The sequence below is a fragment of the Desmodus rotundus genome, chromosome 2 (assembly GCF_022682495.2).
Source record: "Desmodus rotundus isolate HL8 chromosome 2, HLdesRot8A.1, whole genome shotgun sequence".
In the NCBI taxonomy this organism is placed as follows: Eukaryota; Metazoa; Chordata; class Mammalia; order Chiroptera; family Phyllostomidae; genus Desmodus; species Desmodus rotundus.
In genome coordinates this window covers 206,505,368-206,530,520 of record NC_071388.1, presented here as the reverse complement: position 1 = coordinate 206,530,520, position 25,153 = coordinate 206,505,368, and the positions used below count along the sequence as shown (strand labels likewise).

The window sequence follows — 25,153 nt, the reverse complement described above, 5'->3', positions numbered from 1 at the left end:
ACGATTTGGTAACTGGTGTAATCAAACTACTTAAGGAACAACTGATTACTAATTGCTATTATTAAGGATGTCAGCATCCCATGAGTTTGCTGCTGATATATTATACACAAGTCAAGATGTTACTTGAATTCTTGATTGGAATGGAAAACCGGGGGCATTCTCTTGTGTTTGGGGTAATGGCATTTAAGCATCTGGAGGCGAGCGAGTTAAAGAACTACTAATTGGGTTTTTATTAAGAGATCTCACCCAGCAGCGCAGAGTGCGGAGGTGGGGCACGCGTGGGGAGGTGGGGCACGAGTGTGGGTGAACATGTGGCGGCCACGCGGCCACACGCCAATACTCAGTGGTTTGCGGAATCGGACTTCTCACTGGACCGGCGTTGCCAATGCTGGACGCTGAGCGTGCCATGACTTTAGGGCCACAGCCACTACCCCTGGCCGTCCCCAGAGAGGATCTGCCCCCAGGGCAGACCGAACCGTTAGCTGTCTGGCAGATGGACACAGCGCCGGCTGAAGGGGGCTCATTGGAACCCGTGATGAGAGCGTGTGCACTGCCGGCAACTCCGAGCCGGGCAGCATAATGGGAGCAGCTGCACAGGAGCAGTGGGGTGACCGCGCTCCTGACTTGGGTCGACCACTGCCTGGGTGGTCTTGAACCTGCCAGTCCATCTCTCTGAACCTTACCTTCCTCATTGAAGAAAACAGGGGTCTTTGCAAAGTGTACTAACTAGGGTTCTGGAACCGAGGACATGGGTGTGCGGGGGAGACCCACCTCCCTGCTGCCTTGGAGCCTGGGGCCTCCTCTCAGGGCCGGTGTAGACCGCCCACCTTCAAGGGGAGGCCTGTGGGGTGGGGAAGGTATTGCCTGGAGGCTGGTGGGAAACTGGTTTAGAAGCTGTAAGCTGCCACCTAAGCAGCAGGGTGACCGGGGCCAGCCCTGTCCTGACTGTTAGGGAGAAAGGGTCCCCGGACCAGAGCATGTGAGAACGGGAACCAGCCCTAAGCGGAGGCAGAGAGAGGATCGCGGTGCAGTGAGGACTTGTCATCAGCGTGGCTCCCGAGGGGCTGAATGAGGCCCCACAGCCGGGACAGGGGGTGGGGGGAAGGTAGGAACCCAGCGCTCTTCCTGGCATCCCTCGGTGCCTGTGTTTCGTCCTGTGGCCGCATTTTACGGGTGGGACAGTAAGGTTCACATCTGTTCCCTGCCCACTCACTAGCCAGTTCGGAGCATCATGTTACGCAGGTACATTCCTGGCTTGTAGTCAAGGGCCCTTGGTACCTACCCACCCAGAGGTGTGTTGCAGGAGGATCCGTGAAAAAATGTCCCCACCGAAGCTGTGCACAACCCTTTGGCTCTACGGCGCATGCAAACATGCACACACATGCACAGGCGCACGCAGGCATACATGCAACATAATAACACGGTCTCCGACTTCAAATGTGAGTATCAAGAACAGCACAGACCAATGAGTGGGGTGCTCGGCTGCAGGCTGAAACCAGCCCCGGGAAGCTGGGGTCACGCGTGACAGGGAAGGGTAGCAGGGAAGGCTCTCTGTCATCTCGGCCGCGTGCCCCGAGCTAAGGGTGTGGGGGCAGGGAGCCCCTGCTCGGAGCAAAATGAAATTAAACCTTTCTAAGTACTTATAAATCAGCACCTAATGACAGTATCCCGGCACCAGCCAGAGCGCTGCTCTTATTACTTTGATTCACAAGCCAGGAAAAGATCTGGAATTATGCACAAATTATTGTCCCATCTTCTTAATTAACGCTGATTGCAAAATTCTTGCTAAAGTCCTTGCTAACAGACTCAATTATGCGCTGCCTGAATTGATTCACCCAGATCAAGTGGAATTTATTAGAAATACACTTTCCTACAATAACATCAGATTATCTTTGAATATAGTTAAATTATTTAGGGATAAAATGGTTCCAGTAGCAGCCCTGGCTTTAGATACAGAAAAACATCTCCCGCCACCTAGAAAGAAGACACTGCTCTCCACTCCACCGAGCGCCCCGGGCTCTCTTCTCCCCCGGACTGCTTCATGGTGCTGAGATGAGATGCCTGCCTTGGAGCTAATGGTCCGGCTTCAAAGCCTGAGAGCAGGAAGACGAATCCTTCAGGGCGGAGTCTCAGCCCCCCCAAGTCTAAACCCTTGCTGCCTCCAGAACACAGGGCAATTGCAATTAGACTAAATCAGGATATTTTCAGAATCAAAACGGAGAAGCAAGCTAATAAAGAAATAATGTATGCTGATGACACGCTTCTATCAGCATCACTGCCACGCCCGCTGCAGAGCTCTGAGAGAACAGGAAGAAACGAGGGTGCAGCGGAGAGGCTTTCTACCTGCCCGGGGGGGTGGAGTCTCCCACGATGGCGAGCTCCGCTTGGGCTAAACACCGTGGAGGAACTCGGAAATGGCAAACACGCTTCCCACAGCCGGGTTCTCCCTCCCACTGCCACTTCCCCTCATCTTCTAATACCAAATGCAGCAACCGGATGTTGGACAGGGAATGGCCTTGTCCTATTCACCCTGCCCTAGTGCACAGTAGGGATGTAATACATATTAATAGGCCAAATAGCATCTGGTGGACACTCAGAATCCCCTGGGTTGGCCCTGCAAAGATGAACGTGTTCCTCCCAGTGGAAAGGGACGGGTCCAAGTAAAGGCAGCAGAGGGAGCGAGCCTGGGACACACGGGGGCATGCACACAAGGACGTGGACGCGGCTGGCCATGGGGTGTGCGGATCGGGGGAGGGGAACCCAGGCAGGGCAGTGGGGCCTGTGTTGTGTGAGGCCACAGATTCTAGACGTAGGTGTTCGCTAGTGAGACAGTGAGCAGGCATTCAGCAATCAAATGAGATCGTATACTTTGGAAAAAACAAAAACTTTCGCATCTATAGAAAGGGCAGAAGTGGGCAGACTGGTGCCAGGAGACCCGGCTGGCTGGCTCTACCCATAGCCCCGATGGCAGTACAGTGGCACCCACCACCCTGAAGCCGGGGCTGGCCTGTTCCAGTCGACAACGGACTTAACAGCAGATCAAAGGCGACAGAAGAAAGAGTCGGCGAATCTGAAAACAGAGCCACAGACAGGACGCACCCTGAAGAACAGAAAGTAAGATGGTTAAAATACAAATGAGCAGGGACTACGGGCAAGAGCGAAGGTCTGGCATACTCCATTTGAGTTTGAGAAAGAAAATGCAGCAGGAAAAATATCTAGGGAAATAATTACCAAATGTTCCCCAAACTGGATGAAAGATACCAATTCACAGATTCCAGAAGTTCAGCCACACTGGAAGTAAACGAGACACGAGAGGAAGGAGCCAAGTGTGTGCCCGAGCACCTGGGTGCTTTACTGACTGTTGCTGAGGAGCCGGCTTCCCAGGGGGAGGGAGGGAAAGGTGTGCAGAGGGAGGGGCGCGATAGCAGTTTCGTACCTGCAGGGGCACGCAACTCTCCTTCCCACAAACCTGCGGTGGGTCCCAGTGCCCACAGAGAAGGCCGGCCAACAAAGGCCTGAGGGCCAGCTGCCTGTTTTCATAAATAAAGTTTTATTGGAACACGGCCAATGCTTGTTCATTTGCATATCTCGCGTGGCTGCTTTTATGCTACAGTAGCAGAGAGGAGTCATTGCCACCAAGACCGTGTGACCAACAAACCTAAGATATTTACTATCTGGCACTCCACAGAAAGAGTCTGGTGGCCACTGTCCAACACTGTATCCACCAAATTTTAAAGCTAACCTGCCCCGCCCCTCTCTCTCCCTGCCTCCCTTCACCGCCACCCCCCACGCCAGTGACTCCGGCGGGTGGCAGCAGCACTAGGGCAGGGTGACGGGGGCAGGCACTGCTCGGACTGATAGGGTGCGCTGTGGACATCGATAGTGAGGATTTAGGGACACGGGCAGTGAAGTTCCAGTTAACACAACGTCCACGTGTGTGATTTCTGGACTTGTAACCATACATCCTTTTTCCATTTTCTTTTATCTTGTAATTAATCGTAATTGTATTTTGCAAAAGAATCAGTCTGTGACGATTTGGGACTTAAGAGGAACCCCCCAGTCCTTTACCTCAAGCAGCTGAGAAGCTCGGGCCCAAGCCCCACCTCAGCAACACCATCAGTCTCCTCACCGTCCTTGGCCTCTGCGCAGGCCGTCTCCCTGCCCTCCTGTCCTCACCTGCTCTGTCCCCTCTGGCGTAACAGTTCTTTTTTTTCTTTTTTAATCCTCACCCCAGAACACGTTCACTGCTTTTAGAGAGAGAGGAAGGGGGAGAGAGAGAAACATCGACGTGAGACAGAAATGTAGGCTGGCTGCCTCCCGCATGCGCCCCGACTGGGAATCAACCCGGCAACCCAGGTACGTGCCTGGGCCAGGGATTGACCCCACAACCCTTCGGGGTGCGGGACAGTGCTCCAACCAGCTGAGCCACCTGGCCAGGGCTAACACTTCTTCAGGCAAGGGTCTCTACCCCCCCCCACCTGGCTTCTGCACAGGAGAAATGCCCTGTGCATTCACACTCAATAGAGAATGTTTCCACACGACATAGAATCTCACCCCATAGAATCTCACATGCGGACCAGGGCGGCCTTGGCGTCGCCCGCTCTTCCAAAACTTGATTTAAAAAAAATCTTTCACAATTTTAGGCAAAGATCTCTTGTTATTTTAATTTGCATTTTCAATTAGTTGGAAAGTGTGCATGTGTTTAATAGTCACTTATACTTCTTATAATGTCTATTTCCTATCTTTCTGCTGGAAGTTCAAAGTTCCCACATTTTGCCAACAGAAAAAGAAAGAATGAACTCCGACAACGCCGGCCTCACTTTGCTCCACGCAGAGCTGCAAAGCCGCCATGAGACCCCCGCAGGACCCCCAGCTCCGCCTTAGCTGCAGGATCAGTAAACACCACATTTCCAGAAGGGACAGAGCGGTCAGACCCATCCAACCTCAAGAGAGTATTGGGCTCCCGGGGTGAGACTCACAGAAACAATCAGTCTGAACATGCAATTTGTCTCAAGAGGCGGGAGCTGCAATTTTATCATGTAATTAAATCCCCATGACAGGGTAGAGAAGCTCCGTCACCTTTATCGGGGACAACGGCAACAAGAGGCTTTCCAGCACGGTCCCCAGAGCTGGTGAATGTCCTCCCAGGGCATTTACTGGTGGCCTGGTGTGCGCTGGGGTCAGCTGGCAGGGCGGGGCAGGGCTATGGCTCTGTCGCCCTGGGCCACTGCGGACCTGCAGGCTCAAGGGCACCTTAGTCTCTGAGCTTCCAGAACAGCCCTCCCGGCACCCCCCCCCCCCCCCCCCCGGCCCCGGGCAGAAGCAGCACTTGACCTTCGGATACAATGCCGCTCAGGACAAGACGTGACTTTGTTGTTTTGCAGGAAAATAAGTTTGCGAAAATAAGTTTGTTTTTTCCTCCCTGTACCGTTGTCTCCCACACAACGGGAATGAGATTTCTTAATCGTGTGAAATCAGTGCCGACGCTTTAAGTCGTCATTAACGGGGGCGCTTGAACTGAGGAAGTCAAACGTTGTAGTGCGGGGGGAAATGAGGTGTGCCCAGCTAATGCTGTCATTCGGGCAGAAGGTGGAGGTGCTTTAACGGCTTTGACATTAGTGTCTGTGTGTGTGACGAGCGCACGCAGGTGAGTGGGAGGGATGTGTCCTGAAGCTCTTACAAGCAGAGCCTTACACACCTGCCCAGCTCACTGTTTTCTTTTCAAATTAAAAAAGCTGGAAGGAGCAGGGGCGAAGGAGGAGCGGCCGTTAGAAGTTAAATGGGGAGAGTGAGACTGGAAAGCGGTGTGGAAGACCGGGGGCTAGTCACGGGAGAGCTCGAGGGTCCGACGGGACCGAGTGCCTGGCCACTCAGAACCGCGCGGCTGACCAGCGTGACAACGTGCATCAGCGTACTGGAGGAAGTGCACGGTGCTCACCGTGTCCGCAGCGGAACGGCTTCCTGGCCCAGCTCCTCTGTCCCCTTGACACCTGACCCCGGAAGGAAGCCGCACGTTTGCCCTGTGGCCTGCCCAGGAAAGGACCCCCAGGTTCGCCCTTCCCCAGGAACACGAGGACAGGGCCAGTGGCTGGCAGCCTTTGGCTCAGGGCGGGGACTCCTGCGAAGCGACCCACGTGGAGAAGCAGCCTGGCCCCGCCCCATTTCAGACTGGGCGGGGCTGTCCCACAGACACCAGCCGAGCCTGTCCTCAGGCGCTTCTGGGGAAAGAAGATCATTCGCCTGTTCCGTGGCAGACTGCAAAGCTCTCACTAGCACGTGAAAAAGATAATTACCGTTTGGACGTGACCATTTGCGGGATGCCACAAATTCGAGACATGGGTGTTTCCTGGAGAGGCAGTGAGGAGCCACTCAGCAACCAAATGAGATCATTTGGAAAATTTCAAGGTGAATTTTACTTCCTTCATCTCATTTGATCCAAAAGCAAAAACTCCCTCTTGTTAGCTACCTCCACTCGAAGGCTTGGTGTAGGGAACCAATTTTTATGTCTTTTACAGACAAAATGTTATGCTTCTTATTTGAGTCCCCAAAATATTCTTTACAAAACCCCATTCAAACACACTGGACTGCCTGGCTAGTTGTTACAGAGGGTTAGCTTGCTCACCCGGTCAGCCAGAGCAAAGCCGGCGGCCCTGTGCTGCTTGAGTCTTTGTCTTCCAAGTTCACTCCTTGCTCTGCAGCGAAAGGCCACAGAAATTACATTTCTTTAGTGCGCTGCGTGGCCCACTAAATAAAGGAGGTCCCTCCCTCCAATAAGCACCATTTGAGAGTGCATCTAAAGAACTGAAAGCATTAAACATACCGAGTTAGAGAAAATTATATTCACCAGAATCCCCCTCTTTCAAGACGGGCACTGTGTTTGTCCAGAAGCCCCTTGTCCAGCTCCCCGGAGTAGAAGTGGAAGCCGGCAGGGCCTGAGAATGCGCGGAACCACTGACCGGGGCAGAGCCACACAAACAGCGTGAGGGGCAAGGTTGCGGTAGTGGCACTGAGAGCACGCGGGGACAGCGAAGGTGGAGCAGGGCTCTGCAGACTATGGTAGACCCCTCACATCTCCAGCAGAGTGGCCAGACTCACTCGGGTGTTGTTAGTGGGCAGACAAGCTGACCAAGAAAACCCAAACGAGCTAACTGTGCCCCGCATGGGGTGGGGCAGGGCACGTACCGTGGGAGCAGACGCAGGGGTCAGGGGGACATGAGGAAGCAAAGCATGGGGCTCCCCGAAGCCGTGGGTCCCGGTGAGTAAGGGGACTCAACCCGACTCTGGTGAGGACACAGGCATGCTTTGAACATTTTAAAATAAAGTCAAATAATTTGCTGCGTTTGTGCCCCTAAACACACCCAGAGCACAGCTAACCTCTCTGGACTGAAAAACAAGAGAAAGAAGCCTCAGGTGCCAGAAACAGGGCAGCCGCCAGCAGCAGGTGGCAGCTTCAGCCCCTGGTTCACCAGGACCATGGGCCCCACGGGCCGGGGTTTCGTGCTGGGCTGTGGCAGTGCTGGCATCAGCCCATTGCTCGGGCCTCTTGAGAACTTTGGGGATCTTCACCGTGTCCTGCTCCACATCACCCACCAACAGGATCCCCACGCTCCCACCCATTCCCTCGGGTCATCGGTAACCCGTGTTGTCTACAGCATCGGCCTGAAGACAGATTCTACTTAAACAGGGCGGTGTGCCGAAGCGCGGGGGCGGGGGGGGGGGGGGGTTCCGACAGTGCCGGGGCTCGGGCTGGACCCTGGGCCCACCCACCAGGTTCTCTCCGGGCGGGGTGGAGCCAGCACTTTTGAAGCCCCCCAGGTGATTCCATGTTACAGCCAAGGTTTGACCACCGCTGTCCAGGTACCGTGGGTATTATTTCTCCAGGGTGAGTTTTTTAGCAAGAATTTCCTGAAGAAAGACCCATGGTTTTTCTATCTTCTCTAAAAGGTTTCACGAGACCTTCCTTGGCGGGTTAAAATACGCGTGTGGATGTCTGCACCCCGTCTGCCTGTTTATGAAGTAACCGCGCCAGGAAAGAAGGTTCTTTCAGTCCAACCGGGCTTGTTCCTGGGACCCACAGAGCTCCGAGGGGCCATGCCCTTTTCTAAACACTTTTCACAGTCCATTTTCCCATCTTTTCCATCACCTGCTTGGGGATCTTGCCCAGGGCTGATGTCCATTTAAACTTTGGGAAACCAAGTTCTTTCCTGTTTGGAAATGAAAACTCTAGGCTTCTGGTTCTTCTGCTGCTCGGTCACAGTCTGCCCAAGATTTTAACAATTACTCAGCCGCTTTATACGGAAAGTCACTCTTGGAAGAAGTGGCATTTTTATGTGGACTGGGGTAGGCAGAGAAAATGAGATTTGAGTCGCTTCTTGAAGGCTGGGCATTTGCTTTGAGCTCAGAAGGATGCGGAGGATAAAAATGAGGAAAAAATGGCTCAACCCAAGCAAGGGGTGGTGGGCGGGGTTGGTGTGCGGCAGGCAAGGAGCCCAACCAGGAGCGCTGGGGAGGGGACCGGCATGGTTCACCCGTAACCAAAGGACATCGTGCGACTGGTGGGAAGGAAGACTGAAGAACTCTGGGTGTGGGGTCCTCTGGCCGGTGTTTCTTCCTGTGCGACCCTCGAGGGCAGGATCGTGGCACTTTTTGTCTCAGAATCCTAAAAACACGCCTTCCAATGTAATATTCCACAAACATATATTGATGAAGAAATAGATGAATGAATGGGTTGGTTTCCAGGTATTTGTGGGGCAGGGTTGTGGTTGTTGTTTGGTTTTGCTTTTTAACACAATAATCATGCATATAGCTATGCTTGTGCTTAAAAAAAGAAAAAAGACGCCTCCCTGGCCAGTGTGGCTCAGTTGGTTAGAGCATCACTCTGTACATAACCCAAAAGGTCATAGGTTCAATTCCCAGTCAGGGCACACGCCTGGGTGGCAATTCCAGGTGAGGGCATGTGCGAGAGGCAACCGATCGATGTTTCTCTCCCTCCCTTCCCCTTTCTCTAAAATCAATCAGCATGTCCTCAAGGAAGGCTTTAAAAGAAAAAGACGCCTGTACCACGCTCCTGACGTAATCACGTGTCCTACATGCTGGACCAACGCTGTCTGCCATGCGCTATTTTTAAAGTTTTTACAAAGAACCAAGTCTTTCTGATTCCTACTCCCTGCCCACTGAAGTCAAGCCTGGAAACTTGGGGCGCTGTTGACAAATGCAATGCTTGGAAAGCTAAATTTAGCAACGAACGCAGGTGGAATGGCTCTCGCTTCTGGACCGTCCCCTGTGTCCCGCCCCTTTTAAAAATAGCCCACGGCGCAGCACACCGTCTGCGGTTGGAAGGGAAGCGCAAGCTCAGGCTGGATCAGGCGCAGCCGCGTAGGGACCGGTCCTGCAGGAACGTGCCTGCTAACAGCTGGGACAGACCCCGCGGCAGAAGGACGATGCTCAGACACAGGACCCACCCGCCGGACGAGTGCTGCTCCCGCAGTGAGTGGAGCACGCGCGGAGTGTGGTCGAGAAGGGAGGAGCAGGGGACTTCACCGCAGGGAACACCGACTGCGAGCAGCCTCCATGGCGTTCCTGTCCCTCACTCCCCCCCCCCACCTGCCTCTTACGTGCGAGGAAGGCTGTCTGCTCCCCGCAGGCATGGCCGGTACGCTCCTCACCGCCGTTTGTCCACCACACCCAGCAGTGCGGCAGGCGCAGAGCCGGCCTTTGGGAAATTCCCCGCTGTTCCCGTCAATGTCGCTGACTCTGTCCTCACTGCTGCTGCCACGGAGAAAAGGGAGGTGAACTTGAACACCCGTGAAGTGAGGTTCCGGGGAGCCCGTGTGGAGCGAAGGGCCGGCAAGGCCCCTTCCCACGTGGGGAGAGTGGGCCGCGCAGGGAGGCCACAGATCTCGGGTGGAACCCCACCCCCGCCATCGGAGCCCCTGCCCTTGGCTGAACCACGGGCTCTTCCCTAAGGGAAGAAGGCGGCAGGCGACCAAGAATGAGAGGCAGAACCACTGGGGAAATGACAAGCGGTTGAGCATATTTCAAAGAGACGGGTCCAGTTGTTCTCCAACCTTCCAGGTGAGGACTTACCTGCTGCGTGCGGAACACGGTGCTGGGCACCCAGGACCCCACGGCGCCGAGGTAGCAGAAGCTCGTGGTCGAGTGGGGGCACAGACAAGTAAGCAGCAGGAGCCAGCCATGCTCTGGGAGCCACGGACAGGGTGGGAGGACGGACATCAGGACGAGCCACGGAGGGGAAGGGAGGCTAAGCTGAGTGTGGAAGGAGAATGAGTTGCCCAGCCTGGTGGCAAGGGGCAATGAGGCCGGGCGGAGGGGACAGCATCCGCAGACCAAGGCACCATCGGGGCATTCCAGACCCGCGTAAGGTATCCCACGCTGAAAATCATTTGTCCCTGCGAGTCCGGCCTGTAGCAGGGGACAGCACATCTCTAGTAAGTTATCAATGCAGTAAAGTCCCCTTCGCCCTCTCCCCCTTCCCAGGAAGGTCAAGGGTATCTGCTGGGTGCCCGCTTTATTGCAGAAAGTCTCAACAAAAGAGGCCAAGTTACTGTTCCCGATCGAGCAGGGCTGTCAGACTCATCTTCACCAGGGGCCACATCAGCCTCGCGGTTGCCTTCAAAGGGCCGAGTGTAACTTTAGGACTGTATCAATGTGCCTACTCCTTAACTAGGGGCAAGGAGCTCGGCACTGCCGCCAGGTAGAAACAAGGAGCCAGGCGAATAAAACAAGGTGGAGGGCCGGATGCGGCCCGCGGGCCTTGTGTCTGCTGCCCGAGCAATAAGAGAGCACCTCACAGGGCCCCTGCTCCCGCTACGGGGCCTTAGAGAGAAGAGGGGCGAGTCACAGGTGGCTTTGGGCATGGAAGGGCTTGAGAGAGAGGGACACGGAAAAAGAGGGAGCTGAGGAAGTTCAGCTGTGACGAAGACGGCACCGCCCATGAACCCTATTCCTGGACTTATGGCCTTTTTCCTGGGAATCCCTGTTTGTCTGATTTCAACACCATGTAGAACAAGGTCCCAAGGACCCCAGGTCTGAGGCTGGCGCTGATGGGCGGTGGCTCCTGTCCTTCACCCCTCCGCTGGAGTCCCTGTCACTCTCCAGGGCCTGTGCCCCATGCTGGCTTCTGGTCACATGGTTTTTAAGGTAACGCCCATGGACCCGGCAAAGGATCATATAGCCCAGTGACACTGGCCCCTTCCAACTTCCTAGCAGGAGAAAAACAAGAGTCAGAAAAAGGATGGGAGAATCGTGTATTATCTGTATTATAAGAAAAAGTGACCTCACCAACTTTTAGACTACAAAATAAAGCCCTATGCGGAGCTGGAGCCAGTGAATTATTAATGCGGGTCTCTTACCGTTTTCTCTTTGACTGTGGCATTTCTGATCTGCAGCAAGGCAGGTGCGTTGGGGGTCAGTTCTCGGGAACTGGCATCCACAGACCACCACGAGCCCCAGAGGATGCCCTTCCGAATCCCTAGCCTGCCCGGTGGGACCTCCACCCCCTCCCAGGGACCCTCGTGTGGAGTGTCACTCATGGTCTCCAGCTGGGCCTCTCACAAGTCCTCGGAGCTGACGCAGCCCTCAGGATGCACATCCGTTCCCCGTGGTCATGGCAACAAGGAGAGTGAAGGGACAAAAGCAAGAAGATACCCCGCCAAGCAGGAGAGAGGAGGGCCGCCCACTTCAGGGTGTCTGCCCGCAGGGAACCATTCTGGAGACACATAGGTGCGTCTGTCCGTGGAGTTCACGTCTACACGGCCCTGGGCAAAAGCAGGTTCCAAGCTGTTAGCACCTGAAACTGTTCTGCCTGTGTGACTTGTTCCTTCTTGTGCTACTTGTGTTATTTGTCTCCTGACAGCCATGAAGGCCTTTGCCCACCCCTGCGCAATCACGGGGGTGGCTGAGCACTTTGGCGTCTCAGCGGTCACGCAACACTGGTCCTATCGAGTGACCATTATCACCCTGGAGCCCACAGGAGTTATAAATACACCAGCCCCGAGCCCCAGCTGGACGACAATGGAGTAATGACAATGGAAATAGCTCACCCTCCAGGAGGCATCTGTCCCCTCCTGAAGAACCCTGCCGGGTCAACCGCTCCGCGTGGAGAGGTGGCCAGAGCCGGTTAGAGGGCAGCTTCAGATCTGGGGGAGGATGGACAAAGGGCCTCACTCGGCAGACGTACCCCTGGCGCGTGAGTTCCAGGCGGCCCTGCTCACGGGAGACCTACACCGTCTGGCCCCCCTCACGGACCAGGGTGCCAATGTGGTGCTGGAGCTCAGGAAGGAGGAGATGGAGTGGCAGGGGAGCGCCCCAGCCACCTTTGGACTATCAGGTAGCCCTGCTCCTTGAAAGCCCAGCGACTGGCACTGCTCAGAGCTGCTGACGCTCCTGTGAACGCAGAGTGCCGCATGGGCGGGCCGCTGTCGCGGGGGCTGCGTCTAATGCGAGGGAGTGAAGGGGGCTACAACGGGCATCATGTGGGCAGGAGTGTTAAGGTGTCAGGTGACGGGATGTGAGAGTCCCCGGTGGAAAAGACCAAGGTGTTGGTGAGAAGCGCCCGCCCGCCATACTCAGGGCACCTCTCAGCCAGTGCCGGGAGACGGAGGAGGGGCGTCCCTCCTTCAAGGGCGTGGGCCGTCCCCTGGCGTGCAGCTCCTGAGGTCCTCCTGTGAATCCCTGAACAGCGGGGTGCTGGGTCACAGCCAGCGCCAACGGAGGGCGAACTCCGCACGTGCTCCTGGCAGGGAGGGGAGCCCGGGACGGGAGAGCAGGAGCGAAGGAACAGGAGGGCTGAGCGTACGCCTCGGCACCCTCTTGCTGCCTTAAGACCCCGTGGGGGAGCTGCCCAGACCCCAGGCCGCAGAGGCTTTCCTGGCTGGTGCTCTGCCCTGGGCCCACTTCGTCCCCCCCCCCCCCCCCGCCCCCGCCGCCAGCCGCCCAGATGCCACACACTCGCCAGGAGGTCATGTGTCGGAGCCACGGCAGCTCTGCCAGACCAAGAGGGTTTGAGACTCTGTGGTCAGTGGGCCAACGGTCAGTGTCCTGTGTCCCCGACTCATCAGCTCTGGCAAAGGATGAGGAAGGCCGGTTTCCAAAGCGCTGGCACAGTCCTGCTCTCACCTCACGCGGGGGAAAAGCTGCAACATTGTCCCGGCAGCGTCTGTGACAGGCAGGGGCTCCTGTGCGGCTGCACCACCACCCGGCCGAGGGTGTCCCGGAGCGTCCTGGGCCTCCCCTCCTTCACCCAGTCCCCCAAGGGCTGGGCAGCAGGTCGATCAAGGATGCCAGCTGTTGGAATGCTTGATTAATGTTTATTTTTTTAAGTCATGCCACCCAGCCCAGACGTTGCAATTTCAAATACATATTAGTGTCCCCATGCCCTGAATCTGCCCCTCCTTCCTTTTCCCTGCTTCATCTTTCTACCCCTAGGAGCTGCTGTTTCACTACGGTGCACCTGTGTGACAGGAAGCTAGGGCACCCACGGGGGGAATGAGCTGGCCACGGGGCAGGGGCAGCAGAGAGCTGGGATGACGGGGCGGGCCAGGAAGACAGAGTGGGCCACTCTGAGGGGTGCTGGATTCCCACCCTCCCTGCCCAGCAACCGGTCTTCCCTCTCGGCTGGCCCAGCAGCACACATGACCCCATGTGATGACTTCCTGGTGGCCAACTCCCGGGGGTGGGGGGCCACCAAGCAGGATCACAGTGGCCAGCCCCTTGGCCCAGCTTCCCTGATGGAAGCTGGCCCCCCCCAGCTAGAGCCCAGGGAGAGCGGAGAGCGCTGGCATGGAGGAGCCGGCATTCAGCAGGAAGTACCACGTGGGAGAAGCCCACATCTGTGTTTCCCCTGGTGGCACTCGAGTCCCTCATCACCCCCATGTTTAGCAAAGCCCCCCTGCCTTGCAGGGGTGGGAATTACAGGAAGCTGATTCAGGCTTTCTGATCCCGAGAACTGTCTCAGAACCCAGGTTCTCTGGAAGGCTGGACACGGCACCATCTCCCAGGGCAGGGTGTCAAACTCATTTTCACCGGGGGCCACATCAGCCTCGAGGTTGCCTTCAAAAAGCCGACTGTAACTTTAGGACTGTATAAATGTAACTACTCCCTAACTAGGGACAAGGAGCTCAGCACTGCCACTGGGTAGAGACAAGGTGCCAGATAAAACAAGGTGGAGGGCCGGACTCGGCCCGCCGGCCTTGAGTTTGCCACCTCTGTCCCAGGGCCCGGACAAGCGAGCTGGCCCTAATCTAGGCCTGAGCTACATGCCCACCATAGCCCCACCCTGTCAGTGCATGGGAAGGCTTGGGAACCAGGGCAGGGGAACAGCTTCTGGGGGTGAGTCGAGCTGGGGACTCAGCATGCCCTAGAGAATGGGGCACCCCCTCCCTCGCCCCCCAGTAAGTAAGCTTCTGTCACAGGAAAACGAGTAGAATCGAGAACCAGGAGCTGGCCCTGCGGGAGTGTAGGTTATTATTATCGTCAGGATCTAGCTCCGTCCTCCCAGCTCCAAGTCAGGCACCGTCCTCCTTGCGAATGCAGGCCGAACCCACACGAGCCCCTGTCCCCTGGGCCTCTGGCCACCATCTCCCATGGCCAGGACTACAGGCCGCCCAGGCTGCCCCACGGAGCATGCAACAGCCCTCACCCTGGGCCTTGGGGACGCGGGCAGGCCGGAACTCTGCAGGGAGGTAATTATGAGTGGTCTTTCAAAACTGCGCAGCAGGGGTCCCGGGAAGGAGGTGGCCCTTGGAAAGGGTCTGCTCAGCAGCTCATTACAGACACAGTATCGATTCTTCCATCGTTACCAGAAGGCAGCTCTGCCGTGTGAATTCCTGTCCCTTGAAGTGTATTCGCCAGGGACCGCATCCCCCGTCTCCACGAGCGCTCCGGCCCGCTAACAACCTTCCCCGGGCCTTTTGAAAGCCCAAAGTTTTCAGAGAAGTAAAATGGATGGCACCTGCTCCATTCATCCTGTGAGAACAAGCAATCGGCACGCACGCACACGCACACAAAACCCTGAAAAGCGCGGAGAAACAAACCGGCGCGGGCTGGATGGGGCCCACCACATCAAAGCGCGCTTCTGACGCGCGGTCCCTTCCGAGGGGACTCGACGTTCCGCGTCCTCTTCTCGAGCGGCGCCGGCCCCGCGGGTCGGTCTGTTTTGTCTGTTGCCTTCTCCTCTTAAGGATAAAGGGTCTGTTTGGGGCCGGATGAGAGAAAGCTGGATTCCAGAAAAATCTGCAGCTGACAGCTGACTCTCCTCCCTCGAGCTGCCTTCCCCCCAGCCCCGTTCAGAGCCTGGAAAATGTGAATTCCACACTGAAGCCCTCCCCTGCCCACCCTGCTTGGCCAGCTTTTAACGCCTCGAATGGCCCCTGAGGTCCCAGGCGCCCTTTCACTTGGCAAAGCCCTCTGCTTCTCCATAACCTCCCTGCCCCCCATTCTCTCTGGCTCCGTTTGGCCTTTCCGATCTCTTTCTTTCTCTGCTGCCCTCTCTGTCTCCCTCTCTGCCCCCTTCCCAGTGGGCCCGAGCTCTGCTCCCCAGGCGGGTGCCCTGTCTCCCCTCTTCCTACTCTTCGGTTTGCCCTTGTGAGCCCTCTCTGTGGTTGTCTTTTCCCCTCTGTCTCCCAGCTGCCCCCCAAAACCCCGCTCCCTCCTCCGGGTGTCCACCTGGATCTCTCCGCCTTCTCTGTCCCAGGCCTCAGGGTCTGTGTGGATCTCCCTACCTGCCCACCAGGCACCTGCTTTTAAGAGATGGTTTAACCCTATTTCAGCCCTAATGGCCATCGCCCCACACCGGTGCCCCCTACTCACCTTACCTCCCCACCCCCCAACCCCAGGTCTCTGGACGCTGGAGTACAAGCGGGAGCTCACCACACCCCTGTGCATCGCTGCAGCCGGAGGCCATGAGGCCTGTGTGGGCCACCTGCTAGGCCGGGGTGCCGACCCTGACGCCAGCCCCGGAGGGCGGGGGCCCCTGCATGAGGCCTGCCTGGGGGGCCACGCGGCCTGTGCAGAGCTGCTGCTGCGGCACCACGCGGACCCCGACCTGCTCAGCGCTGAGGGCCTGGCGCCCCTGCACCTCTGCCGCACGGCAGCCTCACTGGGGTAAGTGATACGGCCCTGGCCGGCAGGCTACCCAACCCTGGCGGGCCACAGCTCCCGCAGCCAGCCACGCCCCTCCACCCCAGGGACCCTGGAGCCTGCCACAGCCCACACTGGACCCCTGACACCTCCGGGCCCAGACGCCACCCAGACCTCAGACTAGCCATCCACTGGGACCCTGCCATGGCCAAGGCTCCCCAGCCAGCCACGCCCCTCCGACCCTGGCCCCGCCCCCAGGACCTGTGGTCCCCGCCCCAGTCCCGGACCCCACTTGGCCCTTCCCGAGGGTGTAATTAGCCTTGATTGCAAGCGCAGGGGGCGGCGCCACACCGAGCTAATGAGCGGGCTGATCAGGCCCGCAGACGCCCGCTGAAGAGTGCTAAAAGGCCACTGGCGGGGTTGGAGGCTGAAAAATTAGAGTTTTTAATGATAATTTTATGCAGAATAATTGTCACAGTGTGACAGAAATGGCTAGCTCCTCGGGTGGGGCTTTGGAGTCCCACTAGGAAGCCGCTCTGGGCCGGTCGTTTTTCGGGACGCAGCAGCCCCAGCCCACTGCCCACACAGGTGCTGCGGCTCCGCAGGCGCCACGGTCGTCCGTCCAGCCCGCGTTTGTCCTTGCAGGGTGTCTGGCCCCGTGGGGTCCAGCGGGCCCGGGAGAGGCTGTGGGGCCACGTGTCAGCGCGGAGGGTTTATGTCCCGTGTCTCGGCTCGCAGGGTGCCATCTGAGCATTTCTCTTACTCAGAACGTGCTGGCCCCCGCCCTCGGGGCTGTGCTTTCTCGGCCTTCTATCTCTGGACTGAGAATTGAATCGAATCACCATGGGAAGTGCAGGCAGGCGGGACTACGGGGCTCCGGGTGACCCAGGCTATGAAAGCCCCACCTACGGATGTCACCTGAGTTCGGCGTGGGGGCTCAGACAGGCAGGCAGGCCACAAGGAGCCTTGAGGGTGACAGAACTGGTGTACCAGCGTGTTTTTTAGGAACAGCCGGACCGAGCTGTAACCACGTGCAATGCGCTGCCCGCGTGTAAAGTGTGCGATTTGATGAATTTGGACAGACATCTGTGCACTCCTGAACCCATCCCCGTAGCCAAGAGCATGAACTCACCCCTCCGCCGTCACCGCGCCCATCTGCTTTTGGTGCCGGAGTCTAGTCTGGATTGGCTAGAGTCCAATATAAGTGGAACGTGCTCCTTTTCACCTGGGATCACTCAGTCCCCATCGTCACTTTGAGAGCCCTCCTGTTGTGTGTGTGTCCGTAACTCGCTGCCGGTGGTCGCTGTGTGGTGTCCCGGCTGCGGGCGTTCCCTGGCGTGGCCGTCCCTCCCTCCCTGTGTAGAAAGGCTGAGGCTTGTCCCCAGCTTCCGGCTGTTACCGTACAGCTGCGTGAACACCTGTGCTCCAGGCTTTGCGGGGGTGCCTGCTTTCCTTTCTCCTGGGTCAGTACTCAGGCCTCGATGGCTGGGTCATAGGGTGTGATTGAAAGATAACCTTTGAAGAAACTGCCACGCCGGTGTCCCCAGGGGCTGTGCCACTGTGCGGGCCCACTGGTGATTCAGGAGGTCCAGTTGCGTGCATCCTTGTAACTGAACGCTGCCCGCCGCTGAGAAAGCCAGTACTTGAGAGGCAGGTGCTGGTGTAAAGGAAAGTGGTTTATTTACACATACTGGCCACCTGGAAGATGGGGGACTCGCGTCTCAAAGCCCATCTCCCCCCTCAGAGGAGGCAGAGGTGTTATAAGGGGGGAGGGGAACAGACAAAGAGATCACGGGAGGGGCTGCCAAGTTCTCCCCCTGCAGACGAGCACAGTCCATTCCGATAAGGACAGGGACACCCGGGGCACGTCATCCGGGTTTAGTCATCCTGGCTTCACATCATCCTGCTTCCATGGTTGAAGGTCAGCAGATCTCCAGGAGCTGGGATGCTTGAAGGTCAAGGTCTGTATCTTTTGAAATTAGTTCCTAGGATTCCTCTACAAGCTACACATTACTCAGAGTCCACATGTGCAGAAACGGTGTCAGAACGGTGGGGTGGGCTCCAATCCCACCCTCCTCTCCCCCGTTACTGTTTCCATCCTCACCAGTGCTTGGTCTGGACACTCCTTAACCCTGGACGTTCCGTAGGTATGGAGTTTCCACCTGCGTTTCCCTAGCAATGCGTGATGCTGAGCATCTTTGCGCGGATGTATCGACCATCCCTGTATCTTCTCCGGTGGTGTGCCTGTTCAAATCTTGTGCCCATTGAAGAACAGGGCTGTTTGTTTTGTTCTTAAATTTTGAGGTTTCTTTCGTAACTTTGGATACAAGTCCCCCCAGACACGTGATTCGGGCGTGTTATCTCCCGGCCTCTGTGTTGCATGCTCTTCTCTCACGAGGGTCTTTTGAAGCCCAGCAGTTCTTCACGCTGGGGCACGCAGCTCAGCAATCCCTTTCTTTCGGGGGTTATGTCAGGCTCCTGTAGCCAAAACCCTTTGCCTGACCTGGGCCACAAAGATTTTCTCCTATGTTTTCCTCTATAAATTCAGTAATTGTATATTTTACATTTATGTCTATGAGCCGTTATGAGTTAATTTCTGAACACGGTGTGAGGTACGGATTGAAGTTTGGGGGGGATTTTTTTGCACCTGGACATTCAGTTGGTCCAGCACCACTTGTCAAAAAGCCTGTCCTCTCTCCACTGCACTGACTTCGCACCCCTGGCGCAGACCAGCTGACTGTACGTGGGGGCTCATTTCCGGGCCTTGTCAGGCGCACCCACAGGAAGTTCGGGTTATGTTCAGACCAGCTGTCACTCACACAAACAGGGAAGAGAAGACTAGCCGAGGTGCAGTCCTCAAGGTCCTCGTCCGACACAGCACAAAGGACTACACCCAGACAAAAGGGACCAGCTGGTGACAATACGAGCTGTAGCGGCCCCGTTGCTAAGCAGCCCCATCTTGACTTCAGTGGAGCGGTTTTATAGGTTTTATAGTCCACAGCTGTATTCTGAGGGGGCCAGGCAGGAAGTCCCCAACCTCAGGGGGCCCAGCGGGCGAGGACGAAGTGTCTCGCGGGAGAGCCTCCTGGGCAACATAGGGAGGCAAGCGGGCTGCGGCCTCAGAGTGGCCCCTCACACGCCTCCCCTCCCAGAGGGTCACGGGGCCTTCCCCCCAGACCTAGATCAGCAGTGGGCCAGGCTTTGTCCCATGGCCTCTGGGGACACGTGCAAAGTCACCAGGGCCCATGGCGGAGCCATCCCTCCCTAGTACTGCCTCGCTGACGAATGTGCCTGTTTTGCAACCAGTACCATGTGTGCTGACGACCGCGGCTCCGTGAGCAAGCCTGGCCTCGCCCTGTTGGCGGAACCAGGCCAACGTTAAGTCCCGAACTCAGACAAATGTGCCAGAGTATTATAAGAGGTTAACGTTAGGGGAAGTGGGATAAAGGGTACTTGGGAACTGTCCGCATTATCTTTGCAACTCCTCCGTAAATCTAACCTAACTTAAAAACACAAAGTTTTAAAAGTCAAGTTTGCTTTGCGCCTTGAGCTCCAACCGTATTAGAGAAAGATGCCTGTTTACTGGGAAATGAGAATGCAACGCCCGCCAGGGCATGAACATCGCCAGTCCCACAAGGGCCCCAGCGCAGCCGACACGCCCGCAGCGGGGCATCACCACGCAGGGCTGCGGTCCCCATGCACCATTAGCGCTACTCCGCTTACGCACTGTGCCGTAGAGACTAATTTCCTCGCCTTGGTTGGCTTTGCAAACACCGTGCAGGTCCAGGGTGTTGTTTAATAAGGACTTTAGAAAGGCCTTTGTGTGCAGCCAGCCTCTGAAACATCCCTCTCCTCCTCCTCCTCCCCCTTTTCCTCTTCCTTCTTTTCCTCATCACTTTCTCTCCTGTGTCTACGGTCTCTCTACATGAATCTTCCTGCCTTTCGATTTAATTTGACCGTCTTGACTCATTTAAATCCTGGTCATTGGGGGAACGTTTCCGACGTGACGGATACACCAGAAGTTCAGGCGGGACGGTGCGGCAGCTGACTCAGAATCCCTCCACTCTCCGTGATTATAACAGGCAACACCGCCAGAGCCCCCGCAACACACCCACCGTGACATAGCCAAGTGCCTTGAAGACCAAAAAGTTAATAGATGTCAGGACGGGCTGGAGGTTTTGACCGGCGCGTTTCAGCTTAAAGAGTCCCCTAAAGTCAGTCTCCGAGAAGGTCGTAGGGACATCATCATTTTGACAAGAAAGAGCTGCTTTCTCTAGACTCTTTTCATACCCAGATTGTAGGTCATCCTTAATTTTTTTTAACCTTTCAGTGGAGAGAGGGTCCTTGACCTCCACACGGAGCCATTTCATTTTCTTATTCTTGATGACAGCGGTCCCCACACCTCGGGACCCAGTTCTGCCGCAGCCCTTTCAGTCGGCAATTCTCCATGGGCGCAGGACTTTCAAACCTTTGAGTCTCTGAGTTCCTGGGATTAAAAAAAAAAAACCTGTCTGTGCTTCCTTCCAACCCGCAAGCTTCAGAATTCAGAATCCAACCCATAAAAAGGAACATCCGTGCTTTAATCTAGGAGCCTTTTGAAGAGATTTTCCCCGAAAGAAAAGTTCAGGTAAAGTTACTGTCTTCGCGTTAGTAGCCTGCCTGCCAGCCTCGCCCTGTGCATTACCACAGTGCTCTCCTCGACCTTTTTTCAAATTCTGAGATGATTAAAATGAGAAAAGAATTAGCGTCAATTCTTTCTCTCGGCTGAGGCTGAGTTGACTCCAGCCGAGGCAGGGAGGGCCGGCTTCCCCTGAGGACACGTGAGCACAAAGTTTGCAAGTTTACTTTTCCGTCCCAGCTGTGTCCATTCAAGTGGATGAAAAATAAGTCGCAAGCCAGCGCCGGGCCTGCAAAGGCAGAGAAGCATCTCAGAGGGAGAAAATCGGAGGGAAGTCACTGGGCAATGCTCTCCCAGTTCAGACCTGGCGGGTTGACGCCTGGGCAGAGAGAAGGAAGGGTTGCTTTCCCCAGCAAGAGGGTCAAGGGGAGGCTGGAGAGAGTGGGAATAACCGCTGAGAGCCCTCCCCCCACCCCAGGAGTCTCTCCCCGGTATCAGGAAGCTCCCCTGCCCAGGCCACAGGCTCACGGCGTTGGTAGGCACCCCAACACACCGTCCCCTCTTCCACCTCCCAGGCGAGTGAGTGACTCCCTGTTGAAGCAGAGGGGAGAATGCAGAGTCGGGCTCAAGGGGAGCCCGCAGCCCCGCAGGGGTACTGAAGAATGCCGTGTGAGGGAGGGGCTGTCCGCTGGGGCCTTGATATCCACATTTTGCCCTGTGTGCTGCACGCCCGTGGTTTTGGCCCAAACTTTCAGGAGAAAAATCTTCCATTTTAATTTTTTAATTCAGTTTTTTATTTATATTTAGAAACAAAACCGGTGATTGTATTCCAGGGTATTATTCTGCATACAGATATCATTATTGCTTTCTAGAGTACACTTTTAACCCCTAAGCATTAATAAAAGAATTAAAAACACTTATATAGCTACAGAATTAGTGCTGCCCACGTGTAACGCACATCCTTATTTTTCCCTCAAAAACCTGGGTGAACACGCGCGCATTCTACACGGCAAATACGGCACACAGCTTCGCACGTCCCTGAGCACCGGCCAGGGCCTTACTGGCCAAGCTCCTCCCAGCAGGCCTGGATATGTGCTTATGCCCACCCTGCTGATGAGAAAACCGAGGCTCGCCGAGGGCCCCTGTTTTGCCAGTGAGGTGGGACACCGAGGACAGGTCAGACCCAGGAGCAAAGGTCATCAGAGAGGCGATGCGGAACAATCGCCTCTCCTTCATTAATCTCATTGTTTTTCCAAAGCTGAGTGGGGTCAGGCAGTAGCTCTGCCCACGCCCAACCCACACCGTTCAAACACGGTCCACCCCAGGCTTGTCCCCTGCCTGCCCCTTCACCGCGTCCCGGGGTGGATGGCTCAGCCTTCTGGTCACTTGCCAAGGCCCATTCGAATCCCTGCCACGCACGTCAGGAGTTAAAAGAAGTGACCCAGGTCCAATCGAACGTTCGCCGTCTGGGCGAGAGCCTGATCAGACACGTCGGGAAGACAGACCAACGGCCATGAGCAAACAAAGGCGTGCTCAGTGTCGTCAGTCATGGGAGCAAGGCCGGGTCCAACCATAGAGAGACACCCTCCAGTTCACGCCTGCCGGGACGACCACGGTCCGAAAGAAAGACAAGGGCGAGCGCTGGGGAGCGGGGCTGGTGTCTTGGCAGTGCCCACGGAGCACAGGGCCAGCACAACGGAGACGGGCCTAGGTGACCGCCCCCCGCGTTCAGGCGGGGCCAGACTGAGGTTCCCACCAGGGTCTGAGGCCCCAGGGTCCAGCAGCCTGGCCAGCAGGCTGCCACCTGAGCTCAGGTTGAGGGTTCAGAGTCCTCCCGGGGGGCCTAGGCCCTGAGGAGGCTGCCCTCCCGGGAGAGGCCCGGAGGAACGGATGGTGTGGGCTCCAGTCGGTGGGCCTGGAGGCATCTCCACTGAGGGGAGACCACAGGAGGGCACCGGGGGACCAATCTGTTCATGGAGAGTCCAGTGGACACACAGGTCACCCCACAGGCAGGCGGGGTTATGTGTCCACCGTGCATCCAGCCATGAGGACAGCCTAGGGCCAGTCCACGCCAGTTCCTTGAGGGCTGCGTAGGTTTGTTCCTTCTGCGGGAGCAGGGCGAGCCTGCCTCACACTGTCTGCTTGTCACCAACGCTCAGTGGTTAACAGAAGAGGCACTGCTAGCTGAGAGAGCCCGGTGGCCTAAGGGACCCTCCTCAGAACCGTGACTGCCGGCCCTCGACTGCCGCGGGTGACAAAGCCCTGGCCCCTGAGCCACATCACCCCCAGGGCAGCACGGACGTGAGTTACAAATCACTCACAAGTCCCACCACCCCGCACCCTGCAGATTCCTGGGCCTCTCCCTAGCTATGTCCACCATTTAGTACCCGGTGGGCCTGGCACCCTCTGAGGTTTCCGCTGCACCTTTTCTTTTTTGTTTCCAGCTCGGTTCCGACTCCCACACCCTGGGGCCCAGGACATTTGAACTCCTGTCCTTTCTCTCAGGCTACCTTCGCTCTTCAGGGGGCCCACTAGCTCCGGGGGTTGTCCAAAGCCCCCTCAAGGGCGGCCAATGGGTGGCGGGTCCAGTGGCAGGGTGTGGGTGTGGGGCGTCAGGCCCTGGCCACCAGCTGACAAGTGTTGGCCTCCCCACAGGTGCGCGCAGGCGCTGCTGGAGCACGGTGCCTCGGTGCACTGCGCAGGCGGCGCCAGCCAGGACACGCCGCTGCACGTGGCGGCACAGCACAGCCTGGACGAGCATGCGCGCCTCTACCTAGACCGTGGGGCGCGCGTGGATGCGATGAACAGCCGCGGCGAGACGGCCCTGAGCGTGGCATGCGGGGCAGCGCTGCGGCTTGATGAGCACGAGCGCTGCCTGCGCCTGTGCGAGCTGCTACTGCAGCGCGGGGCAGCGCCCAACGCACGCGACGAGGACGAGCGCAGTCCGCTACACAAGGCCTGCAGCCAAGTGCGCCCGGCCCTGGTGAACCTCCTGCTGCTCCATGGTGCCGACGCTACCGCGCTCGACTACGGGGGCGCCTCGCCGCTGGGCCGCGCGCTGCAGACCGCCGCCTGTGCTCCCCAGGCCGCGCCAGAGCGCATCGTGCAGGCGCTGCTCAACCACGGCTCCCCCGCCGTGTGGCCCGACGCCTTCCCCAAGGTGAGAGGTAGCTGGGGACCCCCGACCCCGAGCTTTGCCGGGCAGGGCCCGGCCTGCCTGCACTGGGTGGCATGCAGCGTTTCTCAAACTTCCAGGAACGGGGGAACCCCCTGGGGACTTGGGAAATCGCAGATGCTTATTCCGTGGGTCTGGATGGCGAAGTCGGTGTTTCTGACAGTTCCAAGGGGAGGCCCAGGTGTCTGGTCTTGGGACCACACTTTGAGGACACTGGGCCCAGAAGCTTCCAGCAACTAGAAAATTAAGAGGTCGGGGTGGGAAAAAGCTGGTTTGCGGGGTCCTTTCCAAGTAGGCACCTGGAGACCCCCCACACACTCATCTCGATGACGCTGTCGTGGCTTAAAATCTTTCTCTGGCAATTCATCTTCTGTTGTAATTTTCAGAACAAGGAAAATCGATTTCTTATCGAATCTGGCATTTGTTCTGGATTAAAATACCCAACCTTGTTAATGAGATTAATTACACGGTTGCTAATCCCCCCATCCTGCCCTCAAGGCATTTCCTGTGAAATCCCAGGCAGGTGATGTCCCTCTCCCAGGTTTCCTCCAGTCGAAGTGGCTTGTCCAGAGTCTGGGACCTCAGCCCGCTTAGCAGACGGGACTCCGAGCGGCTTGTCACCTTTTCCAGGTGCCCGATCTAGCCTGAAATAATAAAGGGGAAGAATAATGATTTCTCACCAGAGAAAATACTCAAAAGACAAAAAATATTTCCAAAAGAAAAGTTCCAAAATATTGGTTAGGATGAGAGATCGCCTCCTCTGAAGACTTCCCTGAAGGGAAGGCACTCAGAAGTAAAACTGGGTGTGCGGAGTTTAGAAATCACCCCCTCGCCCACACTCACCGGTCGTAGGCGAGGGACATGCTTTAGCCTGACAAGCTTCGAACAAAGAGGCTGTTACCAAAGAGGACAGTATTCTAGATGGTCCGAAATAGTGCGGTTCCCCCCTTTCTCTCCAATGCGAACGCTGCATTGTGGATGCAAGCCCAGGAAAGCTTGCGGCTGTAAAAGCATAGGTGAAAGGTGGAAAACCCACCCCAACGACTCCCTGAGCGTGTCCTCGACCACTGTGACAAGTGTCTCACGCCAACTCTCACGCTGTCCTTGAGCAGTTCTCCTGTGGCGCCCGACTAATGCGGTGATTCCAACATGGTGAAAGGGGAGAGATGCTGGCCGTCCTATATTCCTTAACACTTACCTTTTCTAGTCCCAATTTACATTGTAACACGTCCCACGGTGAGCAGCCTTAGTTCACGACCCTT

The 25,153-nt window shown here is 56.7% G+C and overlaps 1 protein-coding gene across 1 annotated transcript in view; it reads left to right on the top strand.

Annotated features, from left to right (window-relative positions):
- ASB18 (ankyrin repeat and SOCS box containing 18) overlaps window positions 1-25,153 on the top strand; it is a 41,387-nt gene that overhangs the window by 3,526 nt on the left and 12,708 nt on the right. Inside the window, exons 3-5 of the mRNA XM_053919452.2 lie at window positions 12,220-12,349; window positions 15,855-16,122; window positions 23,372-23,876. Coding sequence (XP_053775427.1) covers window positions 12,220-12,349; window positions 15,855-16,122; window positions 23,372-23,876 — 903 coding nt within the window. The remainder of the gene's footprint in view (window positions 1-12,219; window positions 12,350-15,854; window positions 16,123-23,371; window positions 23,877-25,153) is intronic.